Genomic DNA, 17979 nt, shown 5'->3' with positions numbered 1-17979 from the left:
TTACTGACCTGTTGTACTTAAAATTTAGAAAGCTAGGATCCTTTATTTTAAACCCATTGTGGTAGTTCACAGAATTATAAAAACAGCCTCAACTGATAAATATTTCTGAAAAGACTAGCACTCAGAGAGAACCCTCAAAGTCACAGGAAGAACATGCAAATTGGATTTGAACCCGGGACCTTCTTACTCTGTAGTATTAGTACTAATCACTGCAGTCATAAAGGACTAAACCTATTCACATGTCTGCTCTCCCTCTGGCATGAAGATTAAGAAATTATGAATCAATATTGTTTTCACAAGTCAAGAATATTGAATAAATAACACACAACAGACATATACTAATGCAAATACCTTTGTGTGCTTTTTAGGTAGGCTATGGTATTGCTGCTGTTATTTTAAATTATTTGAAATGCTTTACTATTTTATTTTATTTTATTTTATTTTCCTTCATACGGAGGTAAACTTCTTGAATGTTTACTCTAGGTGGCGCTAAGCTGTTTAAAGTTATTTGTATACTATGTTTTTTAAAAAGCGGAGAAGAAGAAATAACAGCTAGAAAATGGGTTTGGGGCGAAGCTAGCTGTTAGGCTAATGTAAATATCCACCAAGAGGAGACTGGAGAGCAACTGAAGATAGCGTTACAAGAAAGCTTTGCGTACGTTGACACGAAATGTACGTAGTAACGTAACGTTGACCTGGCTTGCAGTCTTAGCGAGCTATGATAGCTCAGTAATTAGCTTGTGTTAGCACTGGTTACATTGGCTGGCTATAGATTAGCTTATTGAATTGTCATTCTGGACCGTAACAAAGGCTAAAAGGGTCTGTTAGAAACTCCAGGAAACATTTGTCGCTAAGAGACAGCGGTGTTTGGAAAGGGTAAGCTTCAGAGTCCTACACCGACTATTAGCGTGCTAATCACAGCTTAGCTCATAGCTGGGGGCATTCCTTTAGTACAACCCAGCAGTCGGCAAACTTTAATGTCAGAGGAATTATTTTTTAAAAGTTTCTGACCAAAATAAAAGTCTGTTTGAATCCTTAGTACACATTTAAGGCGTATAATGAAGCTGTCGCGGCTTGTTAAGTAGAAATTCGCCTCTCAGCATTACTAATAGGAGTAATGTATTATCAACAAAACACAACGATTATGAAATGAAGGGAAGAACATTAGCATATACAGAGCTGCTTTGAAATACAGTAGCCTTAAAGCTTTGCAGGCCTCTTGGAGTGTTATGTGTTTGTGCAGTTGACTCAAATTAAAGCTCGTCTTCACTAATAATTATAAGTAAAACGTATACTACAGTAAGTTTCACAGTAGTAAAAATAAATATAAAGGAGTTTAAGTCCAGCTGCAACGACTGAATGACGTTCTCAGCCTTTGTGTATTATAGAATGTATTTGTAGTATATTTAGATACAGCAAAGCACAGTTGCTGTTCAACTTTTTAAAGTTTTATCACTTCTGTCTCCACTCAGTAGTCCTTTCTTTTAAAGAATGATGAGCCAGCGGCGTGGGATCCATCTGGACCAATCAGAGCTGCTATGCAAAAAAGGATGTGGTTTTTATGGCAACACTGCTTGGCAAGGCCTGTGCTCAAAGTGCTGGCGAGAAGAAAATCAGCGAGAAAAGCAAAAACAGATTCAGGAGGACTGGGCACTCGCTGAAAGGTTTGTTTACCTTCTTGTCTCCTATGTGAGACTACTCAGAAAAACAAAGTTGTTAGAAGCTGTTCTGTTCTCTTACCGCTAGATTTACTCAGCTTCCTCTTACAGTAGGCTGTCCAGCTGCGCAGTATTACAGTTCTACTATTCTTTTTAATTTTTTTCCTCACAGGTTGCAGAGAGAGGAAGAGGAAGCATATGCAAGTCGACAACAGAAGACCCAATCACAGCCTTCCATTACACCTTTTAGCAAGTTTGAGGAGAGAAAGACTAAAGAAAAGTCCAGCAAAGTCAACACGGTCACAAAGTTTTTTATTCCGTCCACAAAAACACCACCAAAAAAAGGTATGTACTGTAGCAAACAGGCAGCTGCTAGAAACTCTGGTAGGGCTTTATGTTGCAGCTCAGTAATAACATCCCGATAAAATAAAATAAATCCAAAAAAGGATAAATATTCTACATTTAATATCTGCTACAAAAATAAAATATTTAGCTCAGAGAATAAGAATCAGTCCTTAATAGGAGTCCTTTGATTTTATGTAATCCATGTTTTTGTTGTCACTGTATTCTTAAACATCTGGTTGGTTAGCATTAATTAGCTGCCCCACTCACAGAGAGCAGCATGATCAGAAATTAAGTAAAAGGAGTCATTTTTAAAGCTGAGGAATTAAGAAAAAAAGAAAAGAAAAAAACAGGAGAAAAAGAAGAAATTTCCAAACAGCAGACAAAGCTCCTCCATCGGTCACAAGTTATTTTGCTGCGACTCTGGTCTGCCCTGTTGAAGAGAGTTAATGTTAAAGTATTAATGGTTTTCTTTATGTTAAATTTAGTGGAAAATGATTAGAAATCTCAGTGAGAAGAATATTCCCTCAGCAAGTATAAAGCTATTCAGTTAATAGAGTTTCCCTCTCAATACGCGCCTCAGCACTTTTTAACAGTCAATAATATGTTATATATGCATGAAAATATACTGCCAAGCATTATATTGAGGCAAAATCATAAAGTAAAACTTTGGTTATAAATACAATAACAACTATTTCAGCTTCTCCTCTTTCAAGAGTTGCCACGAAATCTGATTAAAATATCTGAAAAACATGTGCAGTATTTGGATTAAAATGTTAATATAGTTAATTTAATTATTGAAGTAGGCTGATAATAATGAGGTAAATTTGGCAGATGTTTTCATATTATGCTGTTATAAGCCACCTTCAAGATTACTTTAAAGTTCTTGTATGCGTGAAGGTAATAATGTAAAAATTATGTTTAATCCTTTAATTAGTGGATGGACATTTTCTCTAATAACGAAAGTAGAAGCTTATAAAACCAAACATCAAGATGCATGTTTTTTTTTTTTTGTTTTTTTTTTAATCTGGAAGCACTTTCTAGTTTCTGTAATAAATTGATACCACAGTATTACCATGTTGTTACTGAGCTGCATTATGAAGTGCTATTATAGTTTTAATCTATATTTTGTGTCTTTATAGTGTTAAAGGTTTACAATGCTGTTGAGAAAATGAGGATATAATGAAAATGAGTTTGTTTCAGTAAAAGTATTTCTTTGCCTTAATGCTTTACAATTTACCCGTTTAGCTGGAAAATCACTACACTCACAGATTTGTGTGTGGTGATCTTTGCCCTGTTGAAGAGACCTGTTTAGTTTAACCTAAATACAATCTGGTTGGATAAATGTGTTCTTTTTCTGGTACAGCACTAGCTGCTGTATGTGGTTTTGAGCTATTAAGAATACATGCTTGAAGTATCTGTAACTGATTAAAGTGACATTAAATTATCATTCTGCAGATGCTGCTCCTTTTGACCCGCAGTCCAGCCCGAGCCCCAGCTCATCCACAAGCCGAAAGTCATCTGTGGACAGTGACATTGCGACACGAGAGTTTATTGATTTTCTTAAGCCTCTGAAGTCTGGCAGGGAGATCTTCAAACAGTGTCGGGCCTTCACTGAGACCATGGTCTACAAGCGGGTGGGTTTTGATTAGATATACAAGACTCAAATAACTCAAAACTGTTTGTGAAAATTCAGTTTTCATTTCATGTTCATACTCAAATTCACACAACATTGGTGTAGCAGTTATAGTTAACCGCTTCAAATCAAATGATAAAGGAATTATTTTTGTGTTGTAAGGAAAGATTTACTTTTTTTAAACCCAAAAGTTGGGGAATCCCTGCATTACAGCAGGTAAAACATGAAAAACAAATACAATGTTCTAAATCAAAGAAGCTCAGATTGGTATGAAGAATGAGCTCGATTAAATAGAAAATACAAAAAAGTGAATCTAAATAAAATACAGGTTGGAAAAAAAATTGAAGGTCTTTTGTGAGAATCTTGAGAGTTGATTCAAACTGCAGCAGCGATGATGGGAGCAGCAGATAACACAGTCAGCAGATAACACAGTCACGCTCCCGTGGCAAGTAGTTTGAAGTTCAAGCAGAACTGCTAGTAAATGTTGTTGATCAGATGTATTATGAATGTATCCATTTAATATGCCCTTGTGTTTTCTGCAGGTAATATCTTCAAGACTATCAAAGTTTTACACTCCAGTTATATCAAGGCTGAATTTATATTATTTCTTATTCCTAATTCAGGACATCGGAGCTGATGAGCTGTCAGAGTGCGTGCAGGACTTCTACCAGAACCTTTCAGAGCGCCTCCAGACCCAGTTCAAAGGTGCTGCGTCACTCTTACACCCAACAAGAATCTGCTTTAAATGAAAAATATTAACAGTATTACTGGGTATGATTTTGATTTAATATCTCTATTCTCTGGGCTTCTTTTTGTAGGTTCGTCTGATCAAGTAGAGTGTATTATGGATGAAGTCGAAAAGTACATAATGACTCGTCTCTACAAGGAAGCCTTCTGTCCAGAAACAACTGATGATGAGAAGAAAGACCTGGCAATTCAGAAGAGGATCAGGTTCGCAGACAAAAGTCGTCACAACACTTAAAAGAAGTTTTTTTTGTTTTAAATAAATGTATTTTTTGATAATAACAAGGAAATACTGCTGCAGGTAAAAACACAGCATATTGCATACTACTCTGGGACTGAAGTACTGAATGATTTATTACAGAGCCCTGCACTGGGTCACCATTGAGATGCTGTGTGTTCCTGTAGATGAGGAGATCCCTGAGGTTTCTGACAGCGTAGTCAAAGCCATCACAGGTTTGTCTCATACTCGGTTTTGCACACATTAGAAGAAAGACAGTACTTTTATTTTCCACTCACAGCGGGAAGAGAAAGGAACTTGTGTGTTAACCCTCTGAAGTAGTCTGACACACCGTTGCGTCCAGATCACACGACTGATTTAAGATGATGTAGACAAAGCTTTGCTGAGTCTCAGTTTCAGTTTTTTTCTTAAGTGTGGACAGAGCTAAATAATTTATGCCATGCTTTTTATCCCTTAGCTATAAAAGGCTGATGGGGTATTGTCGTCACCCTGCTGGGAGGGTGGGCGATGTGGACATCCAAGTTTGTAACTATCGTAACTATTTATGTATGTAACTATTTCCTACTTTTTAAAAATTTATTTTATTTTTATTTATTGATTGATTTGTTTTTTGTGATTTTTAGTTCAGTTGTGTTTACACCGTAAATCGAAAAGAGAAAATAACTGTGAAGTTGTGCTGAAAAGAATGATACCAAACAAGGAAAGATAAATAGTTTATACATTTGAAATATAAAGGTGAAATCAAAAGTAGTCTGAAATGGTCAGTTATACACTAGACTCCAGAGTGTTAAACTACATTGAGTGGTGGACATAAGTCAGAAAATAATATTTATTCTTCTTTTAATTTTTACTTCTGTGTAATTTTTTTTCAGACTACTTTTGCATGTGTTAAAAATAAACTTGAACAGAGGGCTGATACGATACATCATCTAACCTAATGCTTGTAGCTTTTGTCCAAAGATGCTACTGATGCTTAGGACCTGCAGGATGCTGAGCTTGTAGTACGCTGGTGGAAACCTTCCTTATAGTGCTGCTAGGACAAAACTTTCAGATTAATGCTCTGTTTGTCTTCTCTTTTGTTTCAGACGTGATCGAAATGGATTCGAAGCGCGTTCCCAAGAACAAGCTGGGGTGCATTACTCGTTGCAGCAAGCACATCTTCAATGCCATCAAAGTCAGCAAGAAAGAGGCTGCGTCTGCAGACGACTTCCTCCCCACACTGATCTACATCGTGCTGAAAGCAAACCCACCACGACTGCACTCCAACATCCAATACATCACCCGTTTCTGCAACCCCAGCAGACTCATGACTGGAGAGGACGGCTACTATTTCACCAATCTGGTGAGGAAATTAGTACAACAAGTGCATTTATGTGGCTTATCGGTGTTTGTCTGTAGTTTTTCAGTTATGGGTTAGTGCTTTGAGGTTATTTTGTGTTATTCTGACCTGTTTTCTATTATTTTTTTGCTATAAGAGATGGCTGAGTCAGAGACGTTCTGTAAAATTCAGTATCCTTCAGCAGCAATACAAAACTACACCTTTTAAAGTTCAGTCATCACTTTTTAAAAACATTTTCTGACAAAAATTGCCAAAATCCTTGTAGTTTAGTTTTTTTCTTTGTAGCAACTTGATGTGGAGGAGCAGCGGTATACTCTGAACTCCTCGTGATTGATTGATCTCCACACCCCATCACTAAGGCAGAGCACATCCACCTTTCGAAAAAGGCTAATTTCCACCGCTTGTATCCGAAATGTCATTCTAATACTGCATTCTAAGGCCTGCATTAATAGATTTATGACTTAAGACACAATCATTTAACACCATTGGGCATCAATCAGATTAAAGGACTAGTAAGTCTGTTACCGACTAGTGACATTTAAACCACAGATGACATCCATGGTTGAGATTTCTTTCTTTTTTTTAAAAAAAAAAATCACTCTTACTTCCTGTCTTCCCAGTGCTGCGCAGTGGCCTTCATTGAGAAGTTGGATGGCCAGTCTCTGAACCTGAGCTCTGAGGAGTTTGAGCTTTACATGTCGGGCCAGGCGTCCCCAAACTGGCCACTCGCCTCCGGAGCCGCCGCCTCCTCCAGCAACAGCGCTCTCAGTCAGGTCCACAAAAGGCTGGATCTGCTGACGGGGCTCGGGGAAAGGCAGGAGCGCGTCATCGAGAAGGCTCGCCAGCTGGAGAGTGACCTCATTGACTGGACCGATGAAGTGGAGCAGAAAGTGCAGAGCGTTCTGGAGAGTTTTCCACCCGACGTGCAAAACCCTCCTGCACCCACAGCGAGTGGGACTGCAGCAGCTTCATCAGCAATCGACTCTGATAATGTTGAGAATGAGCTCCTGCCACCACCACTGCAGCCACAAGTGTTTGCTGGTTGATATAAAGCTTTACTCCACCCTGACCCTTTTCCCTCCAGCTGTCTGATACAGATCCCAGTCAACACTCCCAGAATCTTTGCTCCATCCACCCTTTTCTTGTAGAAGCCATGAAGCTAGACCTTATAGCAATGTCACTTTCAAATGGAAAAAAAAAAGTTTGTTATTTTTGGGTTGTGCGTTTATTTGCTTTCTTGGAGAGAGTAAGATGCGAAGCTTGATGCCACTCTCGTGTTTGAACACTGCGAAATGTTTTGTTGTAAATTAGTTTGTAGAAAAACCAAAGCGTAGAAGCTTTCGTACAGATCAGCAGTTCATTGGTGGTGGATTTCTATCACCTGTGGACACGGCTAGGCTGGCTGCAGCTGCCAGAGTGGTATGAATGCTCCTGACTCTCCACCAGAAAGCAAATAAGAGCATTTACTAAAGTTTGAGATTATTTTGAACACCAGGCACCACTAGGTGGAGTCCTGGAGTCCAGCAACACTCAGTCAGGGGTCTGTTACTGTTACAGTCTGCTCCTGTTAAAGTTTTAGACTTGCTGATATCCTCAATCCAGCTGAGCAGTGGAAAGAGAGTGACTCCATTCAAAGTTCTTCCGAAACACATCCGCTTGTCACCCACTGTGGCATCTTCAGTACCTCAGCTATTCTTCGCCCTTTTATGTACAGAGAGGGTAAAATGGACGATATTTAAACATGTATAATAACTCTCAAACTATCAGATGAGGATTTATTTTAAGCGTATGTCTCCGGGCTATGTTGGCCCTTAATTCCCAAGTTGTATCTAACAAACAATAATTTTCATTACACTTTAGATAACACTTTAGATGGGCGGGGTGGGGGTAAATGAGGTGGTAGGGAACTCCCAATGATGCAATAACCAACTTGCCACTCTCTAAAACTCTGAAACTCCAGCTCATGTTTGTAATGTGTGCTGTGTTTAGTGTGCGTTTCACAACCCTTCACAGAAATAGCCAGAAAAAAGAAGTGTGTGCGTGAGTTGAGAAACTGTGTGTGTGTGTGTGTTGCATGTTCTAGTAATGTTGACAAATCCTCCAGTTACACCTGTAGAAATACTTTTTTTTTTTTTTCCCATGGCTGACCTCATTCTAGTCATAAGCTGGATGTACAGAAGTGATTTTATTTTTCTATACAGTGTTGGTTAATCCTCCCTCTGGATGCAGTAGGAGATGATAATCCTGTAATATTTACAGTAGATTTAAAAAAAACCTTTGCTTGAAGATGTATAAATTTTAATAATCGAGTCATCGACGTCTTAAGAGAGCATTATGAGCAGGTCTGCTGAAAGAAGGTGAATGAATTGGGCACAAAAACCAGCACGATGCTGTTTCCCTGTAAGAATGAGGCAGAATCACTCCAGAGACTCATGGAGAATTTAGAAAACCAATTAATTTATTTTATGGCACTTTTGTTTGCTTTTAAAGCACTTCATTCAATAATGAAGGTCATTGCGCAGATTAGTTGATAGTATAGTAGTTAAAAGCGTCTTTGTTGCACAGATTTAGTTCGACTGTCTTTTTTAAATTTCTCAGTCTTGAAGTGGAGGAAGCTTTTTAGGAAAGTTTGTTTGAATTATGTGAGGCACATTTTTCCTTTTCTCGCGAGCTAAAGTTTCCCTTTCCAACCAGGTTTAATTTTTGTTGTTGTTGAGAATTTGCAACAGTGCAGTCAGTGTGCGGCTGCTGTCAAAATTCACTTTGAGAAAAAGCTCTTAATGCAGACATAAACTAACAGCTTGAATAAATTCTTATTGCACTGTATGCAGAAGCCATTTATCAGGTATTTCAAAACATTTTAACCCGCGTCTTTGTTACCTTATAGGTTTGTTATTGTGTGACATGGGAGAAATGAACAGAATACTGTCTTTTATTTAAATGTAACTTATTCGGGCAGTATTGGTATATTTGCATCTATGGGTGTGTGATTAATAAAAATAGAAAAGTCAAATGGACTGTTGTGGTTCCTTTTAATTTTTTTCACATGACTGTGATGGTCAAGATTTTGCATGTCAGGAATGAAGTTCCTGACTTGCAAAATCAGGAAAAATTAACCCAGAATTTTAGCTGTGTCTACTGTTCTGTATGATATCTGGGAAAGGGGGGAATACTTTAAGGGTGGTTTCTTGGCAGCATATCTTAAGGATATGTTTTTCATGACATGGCTGGTAATCTGCTGTTGATAGCGTTTTAGGCCTCTTCTTCTTTCACCGTGCACTTGTCCAATTTCCTTAAATTTGTAAGAACACACTCCATGCCCTACTGAGGTTTAATAACAAAATGCCTAAAGATACAATTTAAAAATGGTCCTTAGTTATGTTGTCTGTAACAAAAAGAGAAAAAGAAAAAACCACATTCCCGTGAACATGGTCAGGTATAAGGAGTGGACTAGAAACCAAAAGCGAAACCTAGAAAGCCTCGAGAACTGTTGCTTAAGACCTCTTGGCTCAAAGAAAAAACCAAAGAAAAGAAAAAGAGAACAGGAAAACACACCCTTCCAGTGAAAAGCTCTGTGGTTCATTTTCACTGGAAGGGTTCAAATGAGCTAGAAAGAATAATGCAACAAGTAATATTTTACAGTTTGGGAGTTCAGCTCAACAGTGCAGTGAATCAGTGGATTGTATAAAAACCTGATGGAGTTTCATTCTATTAATTATACACTTATCAATAATGTAGGTGTGGTCTTCTGCTGCCATAGACCATCTGCTTCGAGGTTTGTGGTCACAGATGCTCTTCTGCATGACTTGGTTGTAAAGAGTGATTATTTGAGTTACTGTTGCCTTTCTATCAGTTCAAAGCATTCCTCTGACCTCTGAAATCAGCAAAGCATTTTTACTTGGAGAACTGCCCAGATATGAACTCTTCTTTTTTACACTAACCTCAGTAAACTCTAGAGATGGTTGTGCTGGGAAAATCCCAGCAGATTAGTAACTTGAAAAATGCAATGGTAAATGTTTTTTTTCACTCTTCACTGCACTATCTATAATGCCAGAAAAAGCCCCCAAAAATATATTTAAAAGAATGTAGGAGGATACAACAGTGAGTGGCTACATGCATCTAAAAAAAACATGTTGGAGGCTCAGTCATGGCCACTATCTGGAAAATAACTGATTGGTAACAGCTTAATATTGTCACACTGCCAATTCAGTAAGACCATACCTGGATTTAAAAAAACAAAACAAAACAAAACAAAAAAAGAAACCACACACAATGTGACACTATCAGTCTTGGACGATAGTGTCCTTCCAGAAGCCTGGAGAACTATTCCTCAAGGCTACTTAAAGAAATTAAAAGAAAACTTCTTCAGACAGTTTTGACTGTGTTAAAGAATAAAGGTCATCATACCAAATATTAACTGTCAAGCTTATTAGAATTGTACAAATTTTATTTTTGCCTCATGTGCTGTATTTCTGTGTATATTTCCACATTTCAATAAATTGCTGGACCTATTTCCCATTTTCCTGGCAAAATATAAAGGCCCGAGGGGTGACTCATGGCTTTTACACAGTGCTGTAAGAAAAAAAGCTCATAGCAGACTACCGCATCAGTACTACAATAATAAAGTGTAAAATTTCCATTATTTCAATTGGCTTGATACAACAAATAAACAGAACTGTGTTTGCTAAATCTGGAAAATATCAAGTTTCCACATTAATCAGAAGAAGAAAAAAAGTGTCGTTGGGGAGAACTGTGCAACATATCCGAGCTATTTAACAGGGGTCAGATACAGGAGGGAAGTTCTTTAATTTGCCACATGATGTGGTTTACCATGAAACTAATTTTAGCCTACGGTAGAGAATTGTTTGGAAAAGATGGAAAAGATGATGTCCTCATGTGTTACACCCTGAGGGGTGTAACACCCCTCTGAGGGGGGGGGACATTTTTACTTCACTTTTTAGTGGAAATGAATAAATACTCGATCGGCTTCTGTTTCTTGAAGAGTCTCCAAAATGGACAAGCTCATCTCTCTCTTTGGTGAGTTTTCTTCAGCTCATTTAATGAAAATGTACTTTTACATACTGACCTGATGTAACTGTCATCTCTTTCAGTTTTTTCAGCACTCTCACAGATTGTAGTGTCTCATGGTATGAACCAAATATTCTTTACAAATATACTTTAAATTTGCACAGATATTATTATGTGACTTTTTTAGAAGTGATCTCAGGATTTACACTCATTACCAAAATAGACGCTTTAAATGTATTCTTCTTTTTTTCTGCAGTTCCCACTGAGGCATCTATCAGAGCCAACATTGAGTTGGTGTCAGGACACTCTAGGATCTTCTCGGGGGAGAGTGCTTGCCTGAGATGCAGTATTCCTGATGTGCACAGGTCTAACTGGACCTACCTGTGGTTCAGGGGGTCTGAGGAGCTCTCACAGACTGGGGAGGAATTAAATCTGTTGAATACCAAAGTTCAAGAGAGCGGGAAATACTACTGCCAAGGAACAAGAAATACGAAGGTGGGAAAGATTCGCACCCAGCAAAGTGTCCCTGTGGAGCTCAAGGTGGACGGTAAGATCTGTTTGTCTGCATGAAAGAAATATAATTGCTTTGCACGTTAGGCTTCTTTCTTCCTGTGTAATCCTAACACTGGAGCGTTGAACATCTATAAGCTTCTTTTCAACTTTAGGTTTCCTGTGCAGCTCATCTAAGACATGCTGTGAGTGATGGCAGCACTTCTTAATACAGCCTGCAACTTATACTGTGACTTTCTAGGGTTTAACATATAAATCTACTCCTATAATTCTACTTAAAATGTCAATTTGGTACAACAAGGACTTGTTTTGTTTTGGGGGTTATTTGTACTTATGTGGTATCTTTGGGGTACAAACTTTGTTTCCCCACCTTATAACTAGACAGTATATCAGGGGTGCAGGCTGTATTATAGAGTACCTTAACCTCCCCTTCTTGCATTGTAGCATTACGCATTATTGTTAGATGTTGTTACATTAAATGTTAGGAAATTAGTGAATTTCTTCCATTGCTTTACTAATGTAAGATTGGAAGTTATTCAGAGGTAACTCTGTGGTGTTTCCGTAGGTGGCTGGGCGATTCTGCAAGTCCCACGACATCCTCAACTTGTCGGGAGCACATTGGAGGTGACATGTCGTGTCAGAGGGAACCCCCGACTTGAAGAGATTATTTTGTACAAAGATGGCGTTGAAGTAATGAGACAAAATGGTCACAAGCCAGATTTCTATCTGACCAACTTGAGCCTTGAGGACCAAGGAGTATATTCTTGCAGGGCTTCCTGGGATGTGAGGAGACAAACACTCTCTGTCATTTCTGCTGGTGCTCATGTACAGATCTTAGGTGAGATTACACCGAATTGTGTGTTTTTATCTTAGGTGTGGTGTAGTTAAAGGAATGGCAACATGCGAATCAAGATAATATGCTTATATGTGATCCATCTTTACACCTAGTGCTAAACTTAGTGTGTATAGACCTTCTCCTTTAATGTTGAGCAAGAAAGCCCATATTTCCCACAATGTTAAGTTATTTCTGTTAGTACAATTGAACATAAATATTCTTAGCCTCATGACCTACCACTTGTTTTTTTTCTTAAATTAAACCAATGTCTTCTGTCACAGAGGTTCTGTCAAAGCCAATTTTGAAGATCATTCCCAACTATGATACTCAACTAAAGAGGATGAAGCTCATTTGCCATGTGCAGTACAACGCCCCTGCTCCTGCCCCTCCGATAGACTTCTATTTCTACAAAAATAACAGGCGACTGGGACCTGCAACCTCTGACAACTATAATGTAGTGAAACAGACTCCAGGGCTGTACAGCTGCAAGGCCAGGGTGCCTCAGTTGGGCCTCTCGAAGTCCAGTGAACCCAAAAACTTTGGACAAATAAGAGGTATTTAAATTTTAATTTATCCCAGCATTTGTTCTACACCGATAAGCCCCAAAGTTCCTAATGGACTGTTAAAAATGTGATACTTTGTGTGTAACAGTTGCACAGCCTCAGAGGCCATCTCATCTCTGACCCAACGGAAGCTGAGAAGATGCCACCTCTTCATCCTGGACTCCAAAGGCCAGTATTTCACCTTGCTTCAGCCACAGATGACTTCCCACCTGCTGCTGCTTCATTACCAACCTCCCCTAAACTCTCCTCTCACCAGCCGATCCAGCTCACTCCAGAAAAGAGCACACCATCACAAGGGCCTCCACTGAAGACTTCACAAGCAGTCCCAACCAGTTTGCTGACTACAGACCAGGTTTTTAACTCAGCTACAACTCAAGATCAGGCAAATTGATTCGAGGAACCTGGAAACATGTCTGGGGACACAGGAGATCTTACACACTGAAGAAAAACAATGGTTCACAGTTCTGTGTTACTGACAGCTTCCATTACAATAACTGGCCTGGGTTGCTTTTGGTATGGGATTATGTGTAAAAGCCCTAGTAATCTGCCCTTAGTAAACAGACAATAAACCAGTAAACATCCACAACATAGAGAAACATCATTTAGCTAGCGCACCCACGTTACTAGCGTTACCCAAGGATAACCTTATTTGGTCACGTTACTTTAAATAACTATCAATTTTACATAAATGTGTATACTGCTCGTCTACCGCTCTCACCTGAAACGCAGCAAAACAGCAGTTCTGTGTTACTGATGGTGTTACTACTTTTATAAGGGATTACTTTGTCAGTCACTCATTTGTGTGATCCGCCACTGCCCCCTACTGGCGGAACTAAATATCGCCTTAGCATCAAATCAGGTGGGAGCAGATTAGCTTTTCACTCTGTGTTATGATGTCAACTATTGTTACAACAAAAGCAAAAAAAAAAAAAAGTGATTGGGGGGGCACATTAAAAGAAGTTAATCAAATTCTGAGACTTTTTTAACACTTAAAATACTCAGGGTGCCACACAGCCTCTCTGTGACAACGTAGCATACATTACAAACCAAATCTCTCTACTAATCACGCTGCGTCATTGTCACAGTTCTGTACTGAACTGTGCAATTTTTATCTTTTTGAATTATTTCCAGTTAACAAACATCAAACGCTGTACCAGAATTGTTGGAAATATCTAACACATACATGTTAAAATCAAATAAAGCATTTTACAAAATGTTATGTACTGCTGGATTTTATTTTCTGTGAACACAATTTCTTTTTACAGCTCCATATTTGAGCAGGACCTCTTATATATTACAATCACTGGTTTAATAAGACACAGGGGTGCAGTCACATTTTGACAGATTTACATTAAGATGCAGCTATCGGTGATGACTATTTTGAACACATTTGTCTTTTCTATTGATCACTTTTTGCATACATGTTCACACAGCTTAGGTCATTATAGGTGAAAACAACTAAAAAGGAAGCAGCAGTTAAACCGTGAGAAAAAAGTGGGACCCAAAAGGAAGGAGCTTTTTCATTTCATGCAAATGAGGCAAGGGTGACACTGGGTCAGGGCATTGACTTGAAGGTTAACTGAAGGAATCAGTAGAGGAACACGATAATCTTGCTGACAAATAGATAAACAGCACTGATCATAGTTTTGTGCTTTATCTTTTGCGTTGGTAGCTGAATAATAAACTTCTGCACGATCTCTCACTTACTGCTGCTACTTTTAATTAGGATGCTTTAACATAAGGAGGCACTGCATGTGTAAAAAATGTTGGGTAAATTATACATTTTTTATGCTAAATATTGAACTTTTACACTTTTATCATTAAAAAAAAACTTCGTTTCTTCTATCTGGATAACAGGAAATTCATTTATTTACTACTTGTGAATGCCATCTTCCAATAATTAACTCAGTGGTATTTCTTGGGATGCTTTACTCACTATCTTAAAAAAAATTGGACTGTATTTAACCATTATATTTAATTAGGGTGGTGTCAATCAAAACTTTGGAGCACTACTCTGCAGCAGCATTAATGTGTGGCGAGTACTATCCCTTCTTAAGAAGAGGCTAGGCAATACTAGAAGACGTGCAGACCAAAAAGTACACTAGCACCACCAGTATTCAGACTTTGTGATAGTAAACACAAAGTGTGCATCACGGCTTGTCTGAGTAAAGCAGAAATCCAGAGAAGATGCTGTCGTCCTCACTGCTGGCATGCGCTCCATTCCAGTCTCTGAGCGTCTCCATCCACACCTGATAGACACATATGTACAAATGCTGTTTATAGACTTCAGTTCAGCATTCAGCATAATCATTCCTCAGCACCTGATTGGAAAACTAGGCCTGCTGGGCCTGAACACCTCCCTCTGCAACTGGATCCTGGACTTTCTGACAGAGAGACCTCAGACAGTCCGGATCAGTAACAGCACCTCCAACACCACCACACTGAGCACTGGAGCCCCTCAGGGATGTGTGCTCAGCCCACTGCTGTTCACTCTGTTGTGAGCAGAGGGGGACAAATTTTGTCTGGGATAACTACCTTGGCAAAAACACCTGGTTTGGCAGCATGTGGCGAGGCTCCAAATGCTTTCAGTGTGAACTCCAGACCGCTGACAGGTCTCACACTCAACAGCCGCTTTATCAGATGACGCATAATGCTCCGACGTGCTAAGGTCACTACATGGGTTACTCCATGTCTCAAGTTTTTTGAGGTGCTTTTGTGATATTTAATGGATCGGATTACTTTTTTTTCTCTCCCCGATATACGATCTAGTAATTTAGGTCAGGGTCAGACCGATATCGATACTGTATATCGGCTCAGTCCATCCCTAGGTTTTACTGTCATTGTTTCTTAAGAACCGGTGCGTAAAAACCGTCCGTCCGTCCGTATGTACGTATGTATAATGTCACAAAAGTCAAATCATCCCAAACTGGTTTCTAGAACCTGACATTAAGTACTTTTCAAGAAATCTGCAGCAACTGTGTGTCTGTCTGTGGCTGTCTTGTCAACATGGACCAAAATATCTGAGAAATGTTTCCAGCACCTTGTTGAATCTATGACATGAAGAATAAGGACAATTCTGAAGGCAAAAGGAGATCCAACCCAGATTACCAGTATAGTCTTCTGCTGTTGTAGACCATCTGCTTTGAGGTTTGATGTGTTGTGAACTCAGAGAAACTCTTCTGCGTACCTTGGTTGTTACAAGTGGTTATTTCGCCCATGTGGCACTAATAATCATGCCATGCTTAAAGTCACTTAATCATTTTTTTCCCCATTCTGATGCTCAGCTTGAAGTTCAGCAGGTTGTCTTGACTATGTTTGCATACCTAAATAATAAAGTGGCCAATGAGTAAATAGCATAATAAAATATTCCTTTCTTATAAAGTCATTTTAAAGTGCGTACCGTTTTCTCCCTTTAAGCCCATAGATGAAGCCCATAGCCCACTGATGCAAGGTGGCCCAGGTAAACCAGCTCGTCCTGCATGGCCTTTTTCTCCAAATGGCTCTGTGTAAAATAAGTGTGAGTGGAAAATCTGTCAGGCCTCTGTGGACTGTGATCTGAGGGCCGGGTTTCTTGGTGTACAAGTACTTTGGCTTCGGAGTAGACTTAGCTTCAGTGTAGTACACCACAATGAGAGCACCCGCAACTACATCCAGTCAACTGACCGACCGCCAGAGTTTATAATGAAACAGTTCAAGAGGCCAACCACGGGGCAAGTGGCAATGGAGCAGATCAGGAGGCCGACTGCGGGGCCAGCGGCAGCAACTGTGGCAAAGCAGGTCCAGAGACCGACCATGGGGAAAGTGGTGGCGGCAAAGCGGGCACAGGCGATGACCCTCGGGCAGCTTGGCACGCTGGACGTGGCTTGGCAGGCCTGGCAATGGCAGGCCTGACAGTGGCTAGTCCAAACAACGCATTGACCTCAGGCTGAGGCAAGGCGGGACCAGGCAAGGTGAGACCAGGTGTGGCAGGACCAGGAATGGGCGTAGAAATGGCAGACGGTGGAGCCAGTGGTGAAGCGGTAGCTGTGGGTGGCGGTGAGGCAGTCACAGATGGAGGAGCTGCAGGCGACGGTGTGGATGCCACGGTTGAGCAGGTGACGGCATGGCAGCTGCAGCCAGTTGAGCTGGTGGCGGCGTAGCAGCTGCAGGTGGTTTTGTAGTTGGTAGCATGACAGGATGCAGGAAAGGCTGGGCTACGCCTCCAGCTGATGTGGGAAACCCAGGTGGCTGTGAGGGCTCTCTGGAGCTCCCAGTGAACACAGGTGATGGCTGTATGGATTCAGCTGATGAAGCAGGATGCTGGACGGGCTCGGCTAAGACCACGGCGATCGTGGCTCAAGAGTTGGGTTCATTAATAAAAATAGAAAAGTCAAATGGACTGTTGTGGTTCCTTTTGTTTCACATGAATGTGCAAGTCAGGAATGAAGCTCCTGACTTGCAAAATCAGGAAAAATTAACCCAGAATTTTAGCTGTGTCTAATGTTCTGAATGATATCTGGGAAAGGGGGGATACTTTAAGGGTGGCTTCTTGGCAGCATATCTTAAGGATGTGTTTTTCATGACGTGGCTGGTGATCTGCTGTTGATAGCGTTTTAGGCCTCTCACTTCTTCTTTTGCCCTCCACTTGTCCAATTTCCTTAAATTTTTAAGGACACACTTCCCCAGATGCGTCTTCCTTGGAGGGCTCAACCCGGGGTTGCGGACATGGCCTGTTAAGGGCTCTGTTCGCTCTTAGGTGATGGTTTCCTCGTGGCTGCGTGCAGCAGGGCTAGGGGAGGGCCTGTGCTGACGGACGTGGGTTACTGACCTGGGAGCCTGGCTGTCCCTGGGTGGGTCCGGGGCAGGCGGGGGGTTCTGGGGTGCTTCGTCTCCAGGCTAGGGCCCTGGCTGGGCCTTGGGTCCTGGTTGGTGTGTCGCCGGGGTTGTGGGCGGGTGGGTGTATGGGGGCTCATGTTTGCTAATTCTAGAAAATATCAAGTTTCCACATTAAACAGATGAAGAAAAATAGTGTTGTTGGGGAGGACTGTGCAACACATCAGTCCAAAACCTCCCACAGGGGGGTCAGATAACAGGTGACTGTGGGGGA

At 40.3% G+C, this 17979-nt stretch overlaps 2 protein-coding genes across 2 annotated transcripts; both read left to right on the top strand.

Annotated features, from left to right (window-relative positions):
• The first annotated feature begins 517 nt into the window (after positions 1-517).
• Positions 518-8970, top strand: rabgef1l (RAB guanine nucleotide exchange factor (GEF) 1, like). Its single transcript, XM_084951180.1, has 9 exons — positions 518-672; positions 1473-1664; positions 1831-2003; positions 3459-3637; positions 4260-4341; positions 4455-4587; positions 4742-4833; positions 5704-5960; positions 6578-8970. Exons 2-9 carry the CDS (start codon positions 1492-1494, stop codon positions 7001-7003), a joined length of 1515 nt encoding a protein of 504 aa, XP_084807306.1. The 5' UTR covers positions 518-672; positions 1473-1491; the 3' UTR covers positions 7004-8970.
• A 1846-nt stretch (positions 8971-10816) lies between these two features.
• LOC146373687 (low affinity immunoglobulin gamma Fc region receptor III-B-like) lies at positions 10817-14107 on the top strand. Its single transcript, XM_084952014.1, has 6 exons — positions 10817-10994; positions 11069-11104; positions 11242-11532; positions 12061-12333; positions 12612-12884; positions 12982-14107. Exons 1-6 carry the CDS (start codon positions 10970-10972, stop codon positions 13011-13013), a joined length of 930 nt encoding a protein of 309 aa, XP_084808140.1. The 5' UTR covers positions 10817-10969; the 3' UTR covers positions 13014-14107.
• Positions 14108-17979: the final 3872 nt, after the last annotated feature.

This window comes from Perissodus microlepis, chromosome 14 (genome assembly GCF_051167445.1).
Source record: "Perissodus microlepis isolate ML-2025 ecotype Zambia chromosome 14, ASM5116744v1, whole genome shotgun sequence".
Classification (NCBI taxonomy): Eukaryota; Metazoa; Chordata; class Actinopteri; order Cichliformes; family Cichlidae; genus Perissodus; species Perissodus microlepis.
This window is presented reverse-complemented; position numbering and strand designations above follow the sequence as displayed.

What these genes read in the sequence shown, in the direction of transcription:
- rabgef1l (XM_084951180.1), top strand. Translation starts at nt 1,492, where the DNA reads ATGATGAGCCAGCGGCGTGGGATCCATCTGGACCAATCAGAGCTGCTA. An exon ending in GCAATTCAGAAGAGGATCAG is followed by an intron (nt 4,588 to 4,741) that starts GTTCGCAGACAA and finishes GATTTATTACAG; the next exon opens with AGCCCTGCACTGGGTCACCA. An exon ending in GCTACTATTTCACCAATCTG is followed by an intron (nt 5,961 to 6,577) that starts GTGAGGAAATTA and finishes CTGTCTTCCCAG; the next exon opens with TGCTGCGCAGTGGCCTTCAT.
- LOC146373687 (XM_084952014.1), top strand. Translation starts at nt 10,970, where the DNA reads ATGGACAAGCTCATCTCTCTCTTTG. An exon ending in CAAGCTCATCTCTCTCTTTG is followed by an intron (nt 10,995 to 11,068) that starts GTGAGTTTTCTT and finishes CATCTCTTTCAG; the next exon opens with TTTTTTCAGCACTCTCACAG. An exon ending in TGCTCATGTACAGATCTTAG is followed by an intron (nt 12,334 to 12,611) that starts GTGAGATTACAC and finishes CTTCTGTCACAG; the next exon opens with AGGTTCTGTCAAAGCCAATT.